This window comes from Leucopleurus acutus (genome assembly GCF_964270905.1).
Source record: "Leucopleurus acutus genome assembly, chromosome: 11".
In the NCBI taxonomy this organism is placed as follows: Eukaryota; Metazoa; Chordata; class Mammalia; order Artiodactyla; family Delphinidae; genus Leucopleurus; species Leucopleurus acutus.
Window position 1 is genome coordinate 41,314,079 of NC_139152.1, and position 18,766 is coordinate 41,332,844.

At 38.2% G+C, this 18,766-nt stretch overlaps 2 protein-coding genes across 3 annotated transcripts in view; both read right to left on the bottom strand.

The window, feature by feature from the left end:
* Window positions 1-11,080, bottom strand: part of LIMA1 (LIM domain and actin binding 1) — an 83,019-nt gene extending 71,939 nt beyond the window's left edge. For both annotated transcript variants that reach the window (XM_082850558.1, XM_082850556.1), the window contains exon 1: window positions 10,989-11,080. The gene's annotated coding sequence lies outside the window, so the exon portion shown is untranslated. The remainder of the gene's footprint in view (window positions 1-10,988) is intronic.
* FAM186A (family with sequence similarity 186 member A) overlaps window positions 10,993-18,766 on the bottom strand; it is a gene marked incomplete at both ends in the record, with an annotated part of 118,691 nt that continues 110,917 nt past the window's right edge. The window contains 1 exon segment of the mRNA XM_082850435.1: window positions 10,993-11,314. Coding sequence (XP_082706561.1) covers window positions 10,993-11,314 — 322 coding nt within the window.

The following is an 18,766-nucleotide window of genomic DNA, read 5'->3' on the forward strand; positions in this document are numbered from 1 at the left end:
TGTACTTCATGGTCTACTTATTTTTGTTAAATCAGCAATTTAAAAAAAAGAGCATCTCTGATGTTGTCTCCGAGAAACTGGTAGTTACAACCAGAAAAACTACAGCTGCTCAAAACCCTGACGCCATTTCTCTGCACCAAAAAGTTTAAACCTCTGTCAAATTATACCTTGAAAGGGCCAAATTTTAGGTGTTCTCAACACCTCTGTAAAAACTCTAAGTTGAAGATGATATAATTATCATTTTCTTACATGCTTCTATTACTTTATTCATTCATTTGAATATCTTATCTTCTTGTACTTTTGAAACCCACATTAGCTTTTTACATAATTGTGGTAATCTTCACAAAGCTTATTTAGACAGTTTAAAGAGTAACCCCTAATTATGGCCTTTACAAACTGACTTCAGTCTAAAATTTTTAGGTAATGAAGAACCGACCAAGAACCTTTCTGATCTTTTTTTTTCCTTTAAATTAAGGAATTACCAGATCTAATCCAATTTTAATTCTATCTCTTCTCTCAAATCTAATTTGTTACTTATTCACTAGGTTCTTCTTCCCCCTTCCCCCCAGTTGATAATTAACTCACTGTAAGGACAAACATAGTCCAATGCAGTGAGGTTTTTTTCCCAGTATTTTTTCACACATAGCAAGGAAAATCTCTCCAAGTAAGTAAAAAAAAACCCAAACAAAAAAAAAAACCCAAAACAAAACAAAGCCCCCACAGATAATGATGTCAATAACTTCAAATTTAAAGTGAAAATTAGAGAAAAGTATAGTTAACTGGAAAAAGAATATAGAAATTTAGAGTTGACTGAGGCCATTACACAAAACATGGATTTACTCTGAATTCCTGTTTCTTCTTTAACCTTTGTACCATTTCATACTTGAACATCAGATGCATCAAATATCACTTCCTGGTACAGTGCAGGAGCTCAATAAATATCTGTTATATGAATGAAAAACAGTATTATCCAAGTTCTCAGTTCCCACATATCTTGACAAAGACCCACCTGCATAACTGAGTGTCTGCCTATGAACTACATACTCCCAGGTCTTGAAAATTACATGCTAATTAAGACAAAGTGGCTAATTAAAGAGTCTTCTTTGCAATGTCAAAGCAGAAGAAATATATACACTTATTTAAGAAGGCTGCATCTGTTAAAGATATAACCTCCTTATACCAGTCCTTTGTCCTTAATAATTAATCAAGTTTTCTCCAAATACAGGGCTTCTTAGTTTCACTCCTGGCCATTTCCAGGAAGGGCCTGGCTTCCATTCTTCTTATCTGAAATTTTAGATGATGTATTTTTTTCAGGACTTGCTCAATCTTAAAAGCCAGTTCAGATCAATTTAACCAATCCCTTCAAGTAGGAGAATTAAAACAGGTTTACTGAAAAGTGACTCTTCTCTAGGCAAGTTCTCTAATCTTTCCTTTCTGTAAAAATCTGAGAAGCTAACCCAGAACAATGCTTTAATCAAGGACAAGCATAGCCGAGGCTGGTCACATAAAGAATTACCAAATCACACAGTCACAGAAGTGATACAATTTTGCTACTTATGTGAACCAATGCTATGCATCATATTTCTTAAGGACTGGTTACAAACATATTAATGTTAATGATTTAATTACATTTTAATGTTTACCTTCTAAAATTACATCAAATTATGGTGCTGTTTTTAAAAAGCCATTGAGAGGCATTTATTGAGTAGTGGTCTTTTATTCTCCATGGGAAAGTCAATCAGCTTCTTTGGGTAGGTTTCAGTTTCTTTATCTCAAAAACAGATAATAATTCACAAGGGATGGTTATGAGGATTAAGTGAGAAAATAAAAGTATAACTACTTTGAAAAGTATAAATTGCTATAAAACTATTATAATTTTTAATAAAATTTCAAGCCAGTTTCAAGGAAAAAAATTAGTGGGATTAAAAATTATTCTACCCAATGAGGATAAATTGGAAAAAAATTAGAACTGATTACTTAACATTGTCTGGTTTGGCTAGATGTTAACAAGAAACCCCTTGGTTAATTAAGACTGTTGCTAAAAACTTCTCTAATCAATACACTGTCCTATTTCAGGGCATGTAGTAAGTATAATGAAAATAATTTCATCTTTCCTTGAGGATTCTAGGTAGCTTTCTTATTTTTCTCCTAGAGAAGGAAAGCAGAATAAAATTTCTGATTGCTTGAAAATTCTAGTCAGTTGGTTCTAGTTTTGCTATACTTGCTTTTAAAAATGTAATGAGAGCTAATAGACTAGTATTGGCCAGCAGTAATAACCCTGAAAGTAGATGCTGACAGTGGTAGTAAAATAGTGGCCTGGATCCTGGGAACATCTTGGAAAACCTGCACTCAGGTGGAACTGAATCCTGCCTATCACAGTATCCAAACCTTTGTCCTGCTACCTTCAGAAATCCTCAGAGACTGCTACCTGATTTGAACCCTGATGGAAATATCTCAAGCTGTTGTCCATTAAAAAAAAAAAAACCACAACAAAACTTTGGATTGCAAACCAAAACAAGACTTGTTAAAAGAAGTCTCTCTTCAAGGCTCATTCATTCATTCAACAAATATTTGAGCACTTACCATGTGTCATGCAGTGCTCTATTTGCTCAGGATATAACTCTAAAAGTGACAGACAAGGTCTCTGCTCTCATGAAGCTTCCATTCCACTGGGGAAGCTGGACAATTAAACACTGTGATTAGTGCTGTGAAGGAAATACAAAGAGAGTAACTGGAGTGGTGGTAGGAAAGGGGGCAGATACTTTAGATACTGGCCAGGGAAGGCCTCTTTGAGTGAATGACATTTGAGGTGAAACCTGAATGATGGGGAGGAGACAGGCAGCCAGCCAGGTGAAGAGAAGAGATGGGAGAGTTTTCCTGGCAAAGGAAATAGCAAATGCAAAGGCCCTGAGGCAGGAATAATATGGCTAGGGAGTGAGAAGTATGAAATGATGACAGAGCCAGTTTAAATAGGATTTACAAGGAATGGTAGAAGATTTTAATTTTATTCTCAGTGTGATGTGATGTCAAACATTGTTAGACAATAGTGTTTGCAACATGAGATATATTTAATGTATTCTATGAGTATTTAATTGCTTATTACATGTATAATGGTTACAAAATGAAAAGGAAAGGCAAGGTTCTCACACTTAGAAGGTTTACAATCTATTAAGGAAGCAATAATTCATAAACAGTGACAGCACTAAGGTAAAAAATGAAGTAAAAATAAAGTGCCATCTGAAGGCTGGGGAGGGAGCCACTGATTCAAATAGAAGACTTTAGAAAAGGCTTCATTTTTTTAAAGTAGCATTTAATTTGAGCTCTTAAGGAAAAAGGATTTAAGGGGGGGGCAGGGGGGGGAAGGGGGGAGTCTGAGGCTGTGGGAACTGCATGAGCAAAGGCACAGAGGCAGGAAAGGACAGGGTGGGTCCAGGAAACCGTGAATCATTGTATGGCTACAGTGCCAGGTGGGTGGGTAGTGATGTGAGAGATAAGCCTGGAAAAATAGGCTGTCAGGGTGTGGAAGTTGGGGTCTTGAATGGCATGCAGAGAAATTTAGACTTGATTTACTTGGGCTTTGGTTCCCCTTAAGTATGTAAAAGAATCTCTTCAGGTACTTAAAACTGCAGATTCCCATGCCCCATCCCTCCAGATACACTGATTTTTAAGTCTAGGTGGGACCTATGAATCTCCTTTTTAAACCAACACTCCAGGTGATTCTGAGACAGATAATCAGGAAACCATACTTTGAAAATCAGTGTTCTATTTTTTTATGACAAGTCTGGACTGAAAGGGAAAAACTGAAGCCAACTCTAAGGATTGCTCAAGAACTCTAACAAAAAAGGGGGAGCTGAATTAGAAGAGCCATTATCACTGTTGGGATAGTATCAACCAAAGCTGGTGATTAAATGTGGGAGGAGAGAAGGACGGAAGTGTTCAACACAACTTCTATCCTTGTCCCTAGGGAAATTAGGTGGACGCAGGTACCTGGTGCAGAGGGACCATCCACATGGTCTACCAGGTGTTGGAAATATGGATCTGGGCTCAGAAGATATGCAAAGGCACTAAACATACTGGTTAGGTACTCCAAAGTAAATTCAAGACAAATTAAAGAATATAAAAAGTAAAACCATAAAATTTAGAAGGAAATTGAAGTGAATACTTAACCCATCTCTGGATGGCAAAAGACTTCTGAACATAAAAGCAACAGAAAAATCCCAAAGAAAAAGATTTATAGATAAGAAATAATATACCACGTACGAAATTAAAATAACTAAACATTTGACCATAGAACAAAGAATTAATATTCTTAAAACGAAGAGCTTATATGGGAATTCCCTGGTGGTCCAGTGGTTAGGACTCAGCGCTTTCACTGTCAGGGCCAGGTTCAATCCCTGGTTGCGGAACTAAGAGTTAAAGACAAACAAACAAAAAACCGAAGAGCTTATACAAATCACAAAGAAAAAAACACGAAGAATAGTTTCTGTATGGAATAGGGGAAGTTATTAAATAACTTGGCTTGGTAGCTTAAACATCTTGTCATAAAGAGACTTGCTTTATATGCACTAGAGATGATCGGGCTTTGTGGTATAGATCAGCAGGGCTCTTTCGATGTACTTTACCAGGTAACCAAGTGTCAACCTACGGGAGTGCCTAAAACTACCGATTGTTGTAATTTCTATTGTCTTGAGAGTACAAATACATTAAATTGCCCCCAAGCTCCACTAAGCCTTGACACCCCTAGGGAAACTGCCTTTATTGCATCCAGTCTTTCCTTGGCTCTATCTATTTAAAATGTGTGCCGGGTTAGGGATGGGACAGAAAATAATTTCACAATGTCTAGTGAGCAGTGGTTCATAAGTCATCCTTTCGATACATAGGTTGTATGGATTTTGGGATCAATAGCCCAACCCTCTCATTTTACAGATGAAGCTCAGAGAAGATGAATGACTTGTCCAAGATCATCTAAGTGGTTGGTTCCCAACACTAAGTTGGGAATCCTGACTCTTAAGCCAGCACCCTTTCCATTTTGCGGTGCTGCTCCATCCATCACAAGCTCTGGATTCTCAAAATAATGGACACGTAAAACACCATAATGTCAACTTCTATACACTTTCCGCTTTAATCACTCCACTCATTCAGTTTGGCCTAATAAAAACCTGTACTCCCTCCCCCAAAGCCCCAAATAAATGAAAGAACTCCAAACAAACAAATAAAAAACATAATTAAAATATTAAGACATTTGGGCTTCCCTGGTGGCGCAGTGGTTGGGCGTCCGCCTGCCAATGCAGGGGACACGGGTTCGTGCCCCGGTCCGGGAGGATCCCACGTGCCGCGGAGCGGCTGGGCCCATGAGCCATGGCCGCTGAGCCTGCGCGTCCGGAGCCTCTGCTCCGCGGCGGGAGGGGCCACAGCAGTGAGAGGCCCGCGTACCGCAAAAAAAAAAAAAAAAAAAAAAATTAAGACATTTAAAAATGGGAACAGATTAACCAAAAGACAATTCACAGAAATGGAAATGAAGGTATGAAAAATATTCACTCTCACTAGTAATTAGAGAAATAAAAATTAAATCACTTTTGCTTATCAAATTAGTAAAGATTAAAAAATAAGATTCAGTGTTAACGAAGGATGCACTAAGAGGCCCTCACAATCACCATAGGTGAGAATATTGATCTAGTCCTTATGAAAACACAATTTGACAGCAGTACTTTTTAATTTTCATGCCCTTTGACCCAGTAATTAAACTTCTGGGAATCTAACCTAAGGAAATAATGAGTGATTCGTACAAAGATTTATGCATAAATTTGTTCTCAGTTTTTTCCCTTATTAATAATGGTGTAAAAATCAAAACATCCAAGTACATAGTTAAATTTTGCCACATCAATACAACAGGGTATTAAACATCCATTAAAATTGTTTTCAAATAATTTTGATGCCATGGAAAATCATGGAATAATGTAAAGTGGAAAAGCAGATACAAAACTCTATCTACTGTAATAAAATGAACCCAGTTACCTGTGTGTTTATGTGAGTGTGTCTGTGTGTATCAAAGGAAAAAAAAAAAAAGACTGAAAGGAAATACACCAAACAGTACTTCTCTGCAGAACAGATTATGGACTATTTTGTCTCCTTCATAATTTATTTTTTTCCCAGGTTTTCTGTAAATAGCATACATAATTCTTATTTTCAAAATATGTATGGATGTTTGTATATGTGAAAATAAAACAGAATTATATATATAATATGAAAAGAGGTTTTAAAGATGATTAATTTGTAAATCACTCATTCAGGTATCAGTTGAAGTCATGGAAATAGATCAGATTGCTCGGGGAGACAGTATAAGGAGAACAGGATGCTGGACAGGTCATGGCCAACACACACATTTAAGGGGCAAAAAGACTGTGAATTAGTGAAGGAGCATGGAAGGAAATGGTTAGATGGAGAACCAGATAGAGTCACATCAAGAAAGCCACATGAAAGTTGACAGAAAAGTTGTCCACTTGGTCAAATGTTGTCAAGTGACGAGGAGGAGGCCAGTGACAGGGCCATTAGAGGGAAATCACTGGGTACTACGCATGGACAGATCAGTTTCCTCTAGTGCTGGTGGTGGAAATCAAATCTGAGCAAATATTACCTGTTCAATAAAATTGACTGTGAGGAAAAGAAGTCCTGTGCTTAAATTATTTGCTTAAGCTTCAGTTTATGGGGGAAAAAGGTTGTGGAAATCTAAAACCAAGTAAAAGCATATCAGGATGACTAATCTATGGGTAATGAAACAAAAATTGGCAATACTTTGGTGTACAAGAAAAAACATGTTTGAGGGATTGTAAAGTTTCCATTTAGTGAGCTCCATTATAGGATAAATACGGGAGAACACAGCTCCACACTTGTTACCAGAAGTACAAAAAAGCTGTTATCTTTTTTCCCCAAACATGCAAGTTCTTAGTTTCAGAGCAGTATTAAAGAAATTCTTTAAAAATAAAAATAATGTAAAATTTCATAGCATCATGTTAACTTTTTTTTTTTTTTTTGGCCATGCCGCACGGCTTGTGGGATCTTAGTTCCCTGAACAGGGATTGAACCTGGGCCCTCGGCAGTGAGAGTGTGGAGCCAAGGAATTCCCCATGTTAACTTCTTATGACTGGACATGTGAAGTTTCTAGAAACATTTTCAAATATAAAGAAATCATCTGACATGCTAAATAATGGATTTATTGTTGGGTCAAACCTTGTCCTGTTTATGAAAAGAGGTCTGCATTAGCACAATAACTTGACTGAGTCTCAAGGACTTTCCCTCCAGCCACAGAATAAACAAATCAGTATAGCCCTACCAAGAGCACCATTTACCATAGAATCTCAATTCCACAACCATTAAGTAGAAACTACTCAACTTACAACCGCTCATTTGTTACTAAAGAACCTTGAAGAGTCTGTTAAGTAATTTAACATCACCTGGAGATTACTGTACCCAATCCAAAATAAAGTACTTTAACTTCCTATCAAAAAACATACAGTGAAAGACCATACCAACCTTAAAAAAAAAAAAGTCTTTTCTTATGGAAATTCCTGACTTAGGAACCAAGGCACACTTTTTCCTATCTGCAGAAAGAGTACAATTCCAATCTCAGTGAAAGTCGCCTACTTATGAGTGTATGGAATTTAGAATGCCTGAAAACTAGTTTTGCTGTCAACATAAATAATGACAAATTCTCCCAATTTGTGGTTAGGTGGCCTTTTATGGCAAAGATGTCTAATGATCTCCCACACTCTCAACATTCTTTTGTGTCTGTGTTGTATATATGTCTTTGATGAACCTTTCTGATACAGAAGCTCTAAATGTTGAAAAATACCAGAGGAGGGACTTCCCTGGTGGAGCAGTGGTTAAGAATCCACCTGCCAATGCAGGGGACACAAGTTCGAGCCCTAGTCCGGGAAGATTCCCACATGCTGCAGAACAATTAAGCCCGTGAGCCACAACTACTGAACCTGCGCTCTAGAGCCTCAAGCCACAACTACTGAAGCCCGTGCGCCTAGAGCCTGTGCTCCATAACAAGAGAAGCCACCGCAATGAGAAGCCCGCGCAACGCAATGAAGAGTAGACCCTGCTCGCCACAACTAGAGAAAGCCCGTGTGCAGTAACGAAGACCCAATGCAGCCAAAAAAAATAAAATAAATAAATAAATTTATTTAAAAAAAAAGAAAGAAAAATACCAGAGGAAATCCAGATATTTGAAACCCTAAGAGGAACAATAATTGAAATTTGTACTTGAAAACATAAGTAAACAACAAAATCATTGTAGATACACAAAATACATGCAAATACCTACTGTCTTTCCAAAAATTCCTGGTGGGACCACTTTCCTAGAGCGTGAACAGAGAGAAACAATGTCAAAGGAGGTAAGAAATGTGTTCATCAAGTACCATGGCTCATTGCCAAATGAAACAACCATCATCTGTATTATTAACTCAAAATCTCTATTTTATTTTTTTTAACATCTTTGTTGGAGTATAACTGCTTTACAATGTTGTGTTAGTTTCTGCTGTATAACAAAGTGAATCAGCTATATGTACACATATATCCCCATATCCACTCCTTCTTGTGCCTCTCTCCCACCTTCCCCATCCCACCCCTCTGGGTGGTCACAAAGCACTGAGCTGATCTCCCTGTGCTATGCAGCTGCTTCCCACTAGCTATCTGTTTTACATTTGGTAGTGTGTATATGTCCATGCCACTCTCTCACTTCGTCCCAGCTTACCCTTCCCCCTCCCCGTGTCCTCAAGTCCATTCTCTACGTCTGCGTCATTATTCCTGTCCTGCCCCTAGGTTCATCAGAACTATTTTTTTTTAAATCTCTATTTTAAAAATGAAAAACATAATCATATAGAAGGGACTGTGGCATGTTCATCCTCTATATACTAGAACACTGGCACACTGTAGGCAGTTACTAAATGCCTGCAGTTTATGAAGAACACTGCAGACTACCACAGACTTCAGATCATTAAAATGCTGCAAAGAATCTTCAAACATTTCTGACCCTTTCCTCCTCCACCCTGTCCCCTGCTCCAAAAAAAAAGAAAAGAAAAGAAAGAGAAAGAAAGAAAGAAAAAGACATTTTGAGGGTACCTTAGCAAGAAAAAGTATCCTCTGTCATCAAGATGTGCTGTTAATAGAATTGTTTTCACTTCTGAAGCTTTCTTTTCTTATAATTATTAGGTGGTTAAAATTTGGCCCACCTTTAACCAGAATCTGGAACAAAACTTGAATGTACCAAGCTAAAGAAAGTTACACAATGGACCAAGTTTTACAAAATGGCACTGCTTTGCTAATGTTGCCAATACACTATTCTCTTCCCAGAGGCTCTAGAGTTCAGGGACTACATGATAACAACACTTCTAGGCCCAATTCAGAACTGTGAAAATAGCTCCACCAACTATTTACTGAACTACATAGAATTAATGACAAGTCCTAATCCCATTATCAAAAGGCCATAATGTTGACAGAACATAAGGTAAGGAATATGACTGACACAAATACATGGACTGAAGAGAATCACTCACTATTGCTCAAAGGTTTTTGTTATTGTTGTTGTTTATTTTGTTTTGTGTTCAAGGAAAAGCAGAAGAGGGAATTTTTTAAAAACTGTATTCTCTGTGCTCCTACAGCACTCTGGGTTGATCTCTAGTATAGCACTGGCCTCACTAATACTCTAAATTGTATCTATTGACCTGCCTAACCCATTTGATTTTAAGCTATTTTAGAGTAAGAACATTTAGAACTTTGAATCCACAGGACTGACAATACAAGAGGCACTCAATAAATGTTTTGTCCAAAAAAATGAAATGAGTTCTTAAAGTAATTACCTAGTACCATGTTATGTGTTGTTCTATCAATGCAAAACAAAGAAATACATATGTACACACTCGTTTTTGAAGGTCTACCTAAAACATGACCATCCTTCTTCCAGGCTATAACTCCACAGGAGCTTAGGAAATGCTCATTGAGGGTCATCTTCTTTTGTGCCTACATCAGACCTCAGAAGAAAGTGTTATTTCATGGTTTCTAAAATACTTATTTGTGAATAGTATTAATAACTATGCAAAGGAAAAGTATTCCATTTAACCACTTAAATCAAGAGCAAAAGAAAGAACACCTAATGCAAAAGAAGACCTCTCCCCTTTTAAAGGGTCACTGTCTTAACGGCTGATAACTCCCTAATTATCTTTGACTAACTTGAAAAGTCAAGTCAATAGAACCATCTGGATTAGGCAGACTTCTGAAAGCTGGAATTAGGTGAAAGATAATAGTATTTCAAATATCTCTCACCAGGATTGTAAGCACCAGTAAGGAGGTAAGGAAGGGTGCCAGATGGTTAGCTCCTAGCACCTACTGCTTCAGGCTTAGTAGGTGTAGCCAGGGGTGTACAGTTACCTTATATTAACACCTACGTATTGACAGGTGCCATATGTACACGATAGCGATTCTGGGGTGACACATCCAGCTGTAAGGACTGCTATATTATCAACATATCTCAAAAGGCTGAATGGAAGGGGAGAAAAATCGAAGAGGGAGGGAATGGCTAAAAATGGAGAATGCAAAAGAGCAGTTGAATTATTAGAATATTTCCCTGGGAGACTATTTTGAATTTTGATGAACTGCCGCTTTCCTCCACCACACCAAAAAAGTATATATTGTTACATATAGTTAGAAAGGAGTGTTCCAGTGGGAGGAGGAGGGGATCCTATCAGTTCCCGCCCTCAGGCAGCAAAAGCTCCGCTCTACATAATTACTCCAACCCCAGCGCAGTACCCAGAAGTGAGGAAAGAGCAAAGGATCAGCAGCTCCTCCACTCCCTCTCTCGAGGGGGAGGGGTTCACGCTCCTTGTGTTCCCCCCACCCCCAAAAGTCCCGGGAGAAAGAGGGTGTGGAGGGAATTCGAGGTCTCCGCGCACTCTCCGACTGTGGAGGATGTGGAGAAAGAAGGCCCTTACCTGGCTAACAGCGGTCTTTTCTCTGCGCTGCTACCAGCCCTGGTACGGGTCCCTGGCGCTTTGCCTTGCGCACCTGTCGCGACCCAGCTGCAACACCTACAGCTCCCTGCGGCCCCGCCCCGGTCCGGCTCAGAGTCCCGCCCAAGACCCCGCCCACCGACGCGGGGGCGCGCACGTCAGACCGTCTCCCGCGCGGCCTCGGGGAGAGCGTGCGCGCCGCCGGCTGCGTGCTCCTCCTCACGGCTGCTCGCGTTGCTCTGCGGTGCGGCGTCGGCGTGGTGAGGGGCGTGGCTGCTTTTGCCAGGGTCCGTGTCTCACCCTTTGTTCTTTGAGGGGTCTACGCACTTGCACAACGTAGAGTTCTGTGCTTCTGTACTTTGGCTTTAACCTGCTGACTCAGAGCTTCCACAGTTTGACTCAAGAGCGATTAGGAGATTTGTCCTAGGTTCACGTGTAGGCCAGTCACCAACCAGGTTCCTGGTGCTTTTGGGGTAAGTTCTGTGCAGGGAGGGTGTTCTAGAGGAGGCCGTGGGGTGTAGTGGAAAGAGCTATAAATTCATCCTGGCTCCACCGCTTGAAGTTCAAGTCACCTCACCTCACTAGAGCAGAGTTTCTTCATGTAAATGAAGGGGTTGTACAAGGGCAGGTCTCCAAGTTCTCCAGAAGCTCTAGCCCTTATCATTCCTTCATTTAGAGCTGTGCTCTAAAGGTTTAGAGTACGTTGGGAGGCCTAGCACTTGGCCATCCTGCCCGCACATTTTGCCCCAGGTACGTGTGGCTGTATGAGGGCCCTTCGAGAATGTCCTTTCCTTTTCCTTTGCCTGCGCCCCACGTGTAGTAAGGTTTCAAACCACAAGTTTTCTTAAGCTTTTCAGAATTCATGTAGGTCGATAAGCACTATATGGGGCTCGTGGTAGTAAACACCTGTATTTGCACTTCCTAAAGCAGTTAACGAAGATTTCTAATCAATTTCCAACGGCAGATGATGGATAGACCAATCAGTTGTTTTCTTATTCCTTCAGATACCCAGCCCAGACTAGGTATTTTGAATAGGTATCAAGCATCAAGACTCATATTCCCGTGCTGCCTGCCAGTTTTGTTAGAGACTTGTGGCAAATATATAGGATGGTACTGCAGAAAATGCATTCTATTACCTGTGGAGTTCCCCTAGTATATATCACTCCCCCCCTTTTTTTTTTTAAACAAGCCAATAAAGGCCCTTATTCTCTGCTAAGAAGATTAAGAAGCCGAACCGGAGTCAGAAATTTGCACCTAGATTTGAATCTTGACTCAGCCACTTGTCAGGCAAATTACTCCTTGTTCTCCTGGCCTCTTGAAAATAGAGCTAGTAGTACGCCACAGTTGGCTTTTACCAGTTTGCAAGGCTGATTGCTATTGGGGGGGGGGATTTTATGAGCTAGTTGTTAAGCATAACCACTATTAAAATCAAATTATAGGGCTTCCCTGGTGGCGCAGTGGTTGAGAGTCCGCCTGCCGATGCAGGGGACATGGGTTCGTGTCCCGGTCCGGGAGGATCCCACATGCCCCGGAGCGGCTGGGCCCGTAAGCCATGGCCGCTGAGCCTGCGCTCCGCAACGGGAGAGGCCACAGCAGTGAGAGGCCCGCGTACCGCAAAAAAAAAAAAAAAAAAAAAAAGTGACATTTTGAGTATTTATTACCTGTTTTTAACATATTTGTTAATTTATATAATTTGATTTTTTTTTTTTCTTTGCGGTACGCGGGCCTCTCCCGTTGCGGAGCGCAGGCTCAGCGGCCATGGCTTACGGGCCCAGCCGCTCCGGGGCATGTGGGATCCTCCCGGACCGGGGCACGAACCCATGTCCCCTGCATCGGCAGGCGGACTCTCAACCACTGCGCCACCAGGGAAGCCCTCAAAACGTCACTTTTTTAAACTTCATTTTACTAATTATTCTTAAGGTTGTCTATGGTATCTGTAGGATGGAAATACTATATTATGCTGTATGTGTTTCTGTCCAACTCTGTTCATGTTTGTATGTTTGTCACATATGTAGCATGAAATTGGCTGCAATAGGAGTATTTACACCATGGAAATTGGCAAATGCTACAAATCAGGGCTTGGCTTATTGTTTTGTTGATTTTCTAGACCAAGTGTTTGCAATTTTTTCTGTAAACAGCCAATTAGTAAATATTTAAGGCCTTCTAGTACATATGGTCTTTGTCACAACTGCTCAACTCTTACATTAAAAGTGGGCATGGCTATGTTCTAATAAAGCTGTATTTATAAAAACAGGCAGTAGGCTAGTGGAGAAAATATTAATAATGCAGAACTAAACAGTGTATCACATCTGTGGCCTTGACGTTGTGAGTAGCACAAAAGGTTAAGAAAGTATTGTTCCAGTATTCAAAAACTGTCATCCAGTTCAGTAAAGAAGTTGCTTACGTCATTGACATATGAATGAAGTTCCAACAGTGAAGTTCACTGTTTTGCTTTTTTCTTACTACTTAATTAAACAAAAATATCAGTCAGCATCCATGTCCAAACTACACTTCTTTGGCAATGATGTGAGCATCTTTTTTGCTGAGTCAAATCATAATCAAGATTTTTTACTTTTTAGAATTCATCGTTATACTATTACAGTTGGGTCTTACTGTAGAACATAATCAAGAATTTATTCATAGTCTGATTTTGTGAGATATTGTTGGAAAAAAATTAAAACTGATAGTAGATATTCAAGAAATAGCAAGTCACACTGAAGGTATAGGTAAACACCGAAAAGCACAGTTAGTATTTTTGTTTAAAATTCATGCTAAAGACTCCATTAAAACACGAAGTCTGTTGTGTTTCTATACAGTAGCAATGAACTATCAGAAAGAGAAATGAAGAAAACAATCCCATTTACAACTGCATCAAAAAGAATAAAATACTTAGGAATAAATTTAATCAGGAAGGTGAAAAACCTGTATATTGAAAACTATAAGACATTAATGAAAGAAATGGAAGAAGACACAGATAAATGGAAAGATAGTCCATGCTCATGGATTGGAAGAATCAATATTGTTAAAATGTCCATACAACCCAAAGCAATCTACAGATCAGTGCAATTCTTATCAAAATCCCAATGGCATTTTTCAAAGGAATAGAAATAATCCAAAATTTGAATGGAATCAAACAAAACAAAACAAAACAAACAAAAAACCTGAATAGCCAAAGCAATCTTGAGAAAGAAGAACAAAGCTGGAGGCATCACACTCCCTGACTTTGTATTATAAAGCTATTGTAATTAAAACAGTATGGCATTGGCCTAAAAACATACGCATAGATCAGTGGAACAGAATAGAAAGCCCAGAAATAAACCCATGCATATATGGTCAGTTAACGTATGACAAAGTTACCAAGAATATGTAATGGGGAAAGGATAGTCTCTTCAGTAAATGGTGTTGGGGAAGCTGTCTTACACCATAAACAAAAATTAACTCAAAGGGATTAAAGACTGGAATGTAAAACCTGAAACCATAAAACTACTAGAAGGAAAAATACAGGCAGTAAGCTCCTTGACATAGGTCTGGTGATGATTTTTTGAATCTGACACCAAAAGCAAAAATAAATAAGTGGGACTATATCATCCTAAAAAGCTTCTGCACAGCAAAGGAGACCATCAACAAAATGAAAAGGCAACCTACTGAACGGGAGATAATACATATCTGATAAGGAGGTAATATCCAAAGTCTATAAAGATACAACTCATACAACTCAATAGCAAAGAAAAAATCCAATTAAAAAGTGGTAGAAGATTTGAATAGACATTTTTCAATAGAAGACATACAGAAGGTAAACAGGTACATGAAAAGATGCTCAACAGCGTTAATCATCAGGGAAGTGCAAATCAAAACCACAATGAGATATCAAAAGCTCACACCTGTCAGAATGTCTGTTATCAAAAAGACAAGAAATAACAAGTATTGGTGAGGATGTGGGAAAAGGGAACCCTTGTACACTGCTGGTGGGAATGTAAATTGGTGCAGCCACTGTGGAAAACAGTATGAAGATTCCTCAAAAAATTAAAAATAGACTTACTGTATATTACCGCAATTCTACTTTGGAGTATTTATCCAAAGAAAATGAAAACACTCAAAAAGACATATGCACCCCCATGTTTATTGCAGCATTATTTACAAAAACCAAGATACAGAAACAGCCTAGGTGTCTATCAATGGATGGATGGATAAAGAAAATGTGTATATATACAATGGAATATTACGCACCCATGAGAAAGAATGACATCTTACCATTTGTGAAAAGATGGATTGAACTTGAGGGCATTATGCTAAGTGAAATAATACCGAAAAAGACAAATACTGTATGATCTCTCTTACATGTGGATCTTTAAGGGAAAAAAAATGAAAAAACAAGTTCATAGATATAGAGAGCAGATTAATGGTTGCCAGAGGTGGGAATAGGGGACAAATGGGTGAAGAGGGTCAAAAGGTTAAAAAAAAAAAAAGATGTAAACCAGGCATATATATGCATATTTATATATATACATATTTTTATATATACTAATGTATATGACATAGGTATATAATATATATAAAAACACAGATGCGTACCTATTATTTCTAAAATAATGGAAACAAAATATCACTTTCTAAATCTTTTAGATGAAACCAAATATTAGCATATTCTTAGAAGTTTGCATTAAAAAAATTAATACCAAAAGCTAAGAATACCATCTGTGACTTATTTTTACCCAGCTCTACATTTATAAGCAGGGTACAAAATATTGGTTTAGCTAATTACAATGTAGTAAAAAAATTTTAATTAAAAAATAAAATGTATGCTATTTCTAAAATCATATTAAAATTATTTTTAAAAATTTTGTTAACGCCCAAGTAGTATTGTGAATTTTACTAACTTAAAATTATTTTTCAGATTCAGATCCCTAAAATGCCAAAGTAACAGAGTGACTTATTAAGTTTTTTAAATCTGATGAAGTTTAAAACAGACACAGAAAATGATAGGAGTGAAAATTGTAGGATACCTAAGCTAATGGAAAAAAATTTCAAAGTTGTTGAACAACTAGTCATTGAAGAAACACCATCATGGTTAGCAAAGGAGGTAGATAACCTTGTGCTTCCAGATTGTTGGAATGAAAAGACAAGTGTTTATGTTTTCAGAGCAGTACAAATTGCTTGAAATAAAAGAATATAAACTAATATATAAGGATTGTTTGATATTTCAGCGTTAGGGAGGGAGGGAAGAAAAGCATGTTCATATGTCCAAGGAATGGAGGGCATATGGAGTAACCCCAAATGGTACTAATAAAACTACTAGGCACACTTTCTGAAAAAAAAAAAAATTAAGGAATATGATTTTCCTAAAGACTACTAAAATTCACGATTTGTTAAAAGAATCAACTAATGACTCAATTTAGTGTATAAACTAAATTAAAAAAATATTGATACTATCATAGATGTTTTTAATACTCTTCACAGTTTAGTACAACATAGTAGGCCTTTATCTGATAGTGAGGGCAGCAATAAAGTTGAAAGAGGAGAATGGAATAGACACAGACAATTGTTTACATGCAACAAGAACAGCAGACCATATTGCAAAAGAAATTATATGAAGATATTTAAGAATATTATAGAAGAGAATGCCAAATAGGTACTATAATTGATCAGGCATCTACACGTTTAAAGAAAAGAGCCTAGTGATTTATCTGCAGTGCACAGTTGAATCAATTTCTGTATTGGTAATTGTATTTGTTGCTTGTGTCAGCCACAACAGAGTGTATTTCTAATACATTATTGTCTACTTTAAATGATTGTGGCCTTGATAATATTTGAAAGCAAACTTAATTGCATTTTGTTCTAATGGTGCTTGTACAATAGTGGAAAGGAAGTCTGGAATAGCTGCAAATTTGTTAGAAAATTTTCCTGAAGCCATTATTTGGCACTAAGTCATCAATTGCAATTCAGTATCTGAAATGGAAGTCAATTGTTTAAAAATATTCTGGATAAAATTTATTCTATTTATCACCAATCTAACAAAAATAAAATTGATTGGAAACTGTAGCTAAAGAACTTGAAATTGAGATTATTAAAACTGGTCTATAACACCACATTGTAAATCAACTACAATTAAAAAAAACCTGATCTAGTACTGAGATGGAGATGGGTGGCATGTAGTTTACAAACTGCCACTGCTGTATGTCAGGCATATACTTCATCATATATACATTTTTCTCATTCTTTTTATTCTGGTTTGGCAAAGAGATTAGCTAAGATTACTTTCTTACAAGACCTTGTTTGTTTTTTTTGAATTTTATTTTATTATTATTTTTTTATACAGCAGGTTCTTATTTGTTATCTATTTTATACATATTAGTGTATACATGTCAATCCCAATCTCCCAATTCATCACACCACCATCCCCACCACCCCCCACTCTCCCCTCTTGGTGTCTGTACGTTTGCTCTCTACATCTGTCTCTATTTCTGCCTTGCAAACTGGTTCATCTGTACCATTTTTCTGGATTCCACATATATGCGTTAATATACGATATTTGTTTTTCTCTTTCTGACTTACTTCACTCTGTATGACAGTCTAGGTCCATCCACGTCTCTACAAATGACCCACTTTTGTTCCTTTTTATGACTGAGTAATATTCCATTGTATATATGTGCCACATCTTCTTTATTCATTCATCTGTCGATGGGCATTTAGGTTGCTTCCATGATCTGGCTATTGTAAATTGGGGTGCATGTGTCTTTTTGAATTATGGTTTTCTCTGGGTATATGCCCAGTAGTGGGATTGTTGGGTCATATGGTGATTCTATTTTTAGTTTTTTAAGGAACCTTCATACTGTTCTCCATAGTGGCTGTATCAATTTACATTACCACCAACAGTGCAAGAGGGTTCCCTTTTCTGCACACTCTCTCCAGCATTTGTTGTTTGTAGATTTTCTGATGATGCCCATTCTAACTGGTGTGAGGTGATACCTCATTGTAGTTTTGATTTGGATTTCTCTAATAATTAGTGATGTTGAGCAGCTTTTCATGCACCTCTTGGGTATCTGTATGTCGTCTTTGGAGAAATGACAAAACCTTGTTTTTTAAAATTTATCTTTGGCTGCATTGGGTCTTCGTTGCTGTGTGTGGGCTTTCTCTAGTTGCGGCGAGCAGGGCTACTCTTCATTGCAGTGTGTGGACTTCTCATTGTGGTGGCTTTTGTTGCGGAGCACGGACTCTAGGTGCACAGGCTTCAGTAGTTGTGGCACGTGAGCTCAGTAGTTGTGGCTCGGGCTCTAGAGCGCAGGCTCAGTAGTTGTAGTGCATGGGCTTAGTTGCTCCGTGGCATGTGGGATCTTCCCAGACCAGGGCTTGAACCTGTGTCCCCTGCATTGGCAGGCGGATTCTTAACCACTGCAGCACCAGGGAAGCTCAAGATCTTGTTTTAATGATTGATATTCTTTGAAATTTTTCATTACTTTCAATTGCATTGCAATGAAGATCAACTACTAGTCAGAAAGTTAAAAAAAATTAAGTGTGTCATAAAAGCTTTAGAAAATTTAAAATTGGTATTAGAAAGCATGAATCTCATGTCAGAGATTTAAGTCAGATAAGTTTAAAGACATTCCATTTATTTTTTTCAACTTTTTTTTTGACTGCACTTCATGGCCTGTGGGATCCTAGTTCCCCCACCAGGGATCGAACCCACACCCCCTGCTCTGGAAGCACAGAGCCTTAACCACTGTACCGCCAGGGAAGTCCCAAGACATTCCATTTAATAAAAA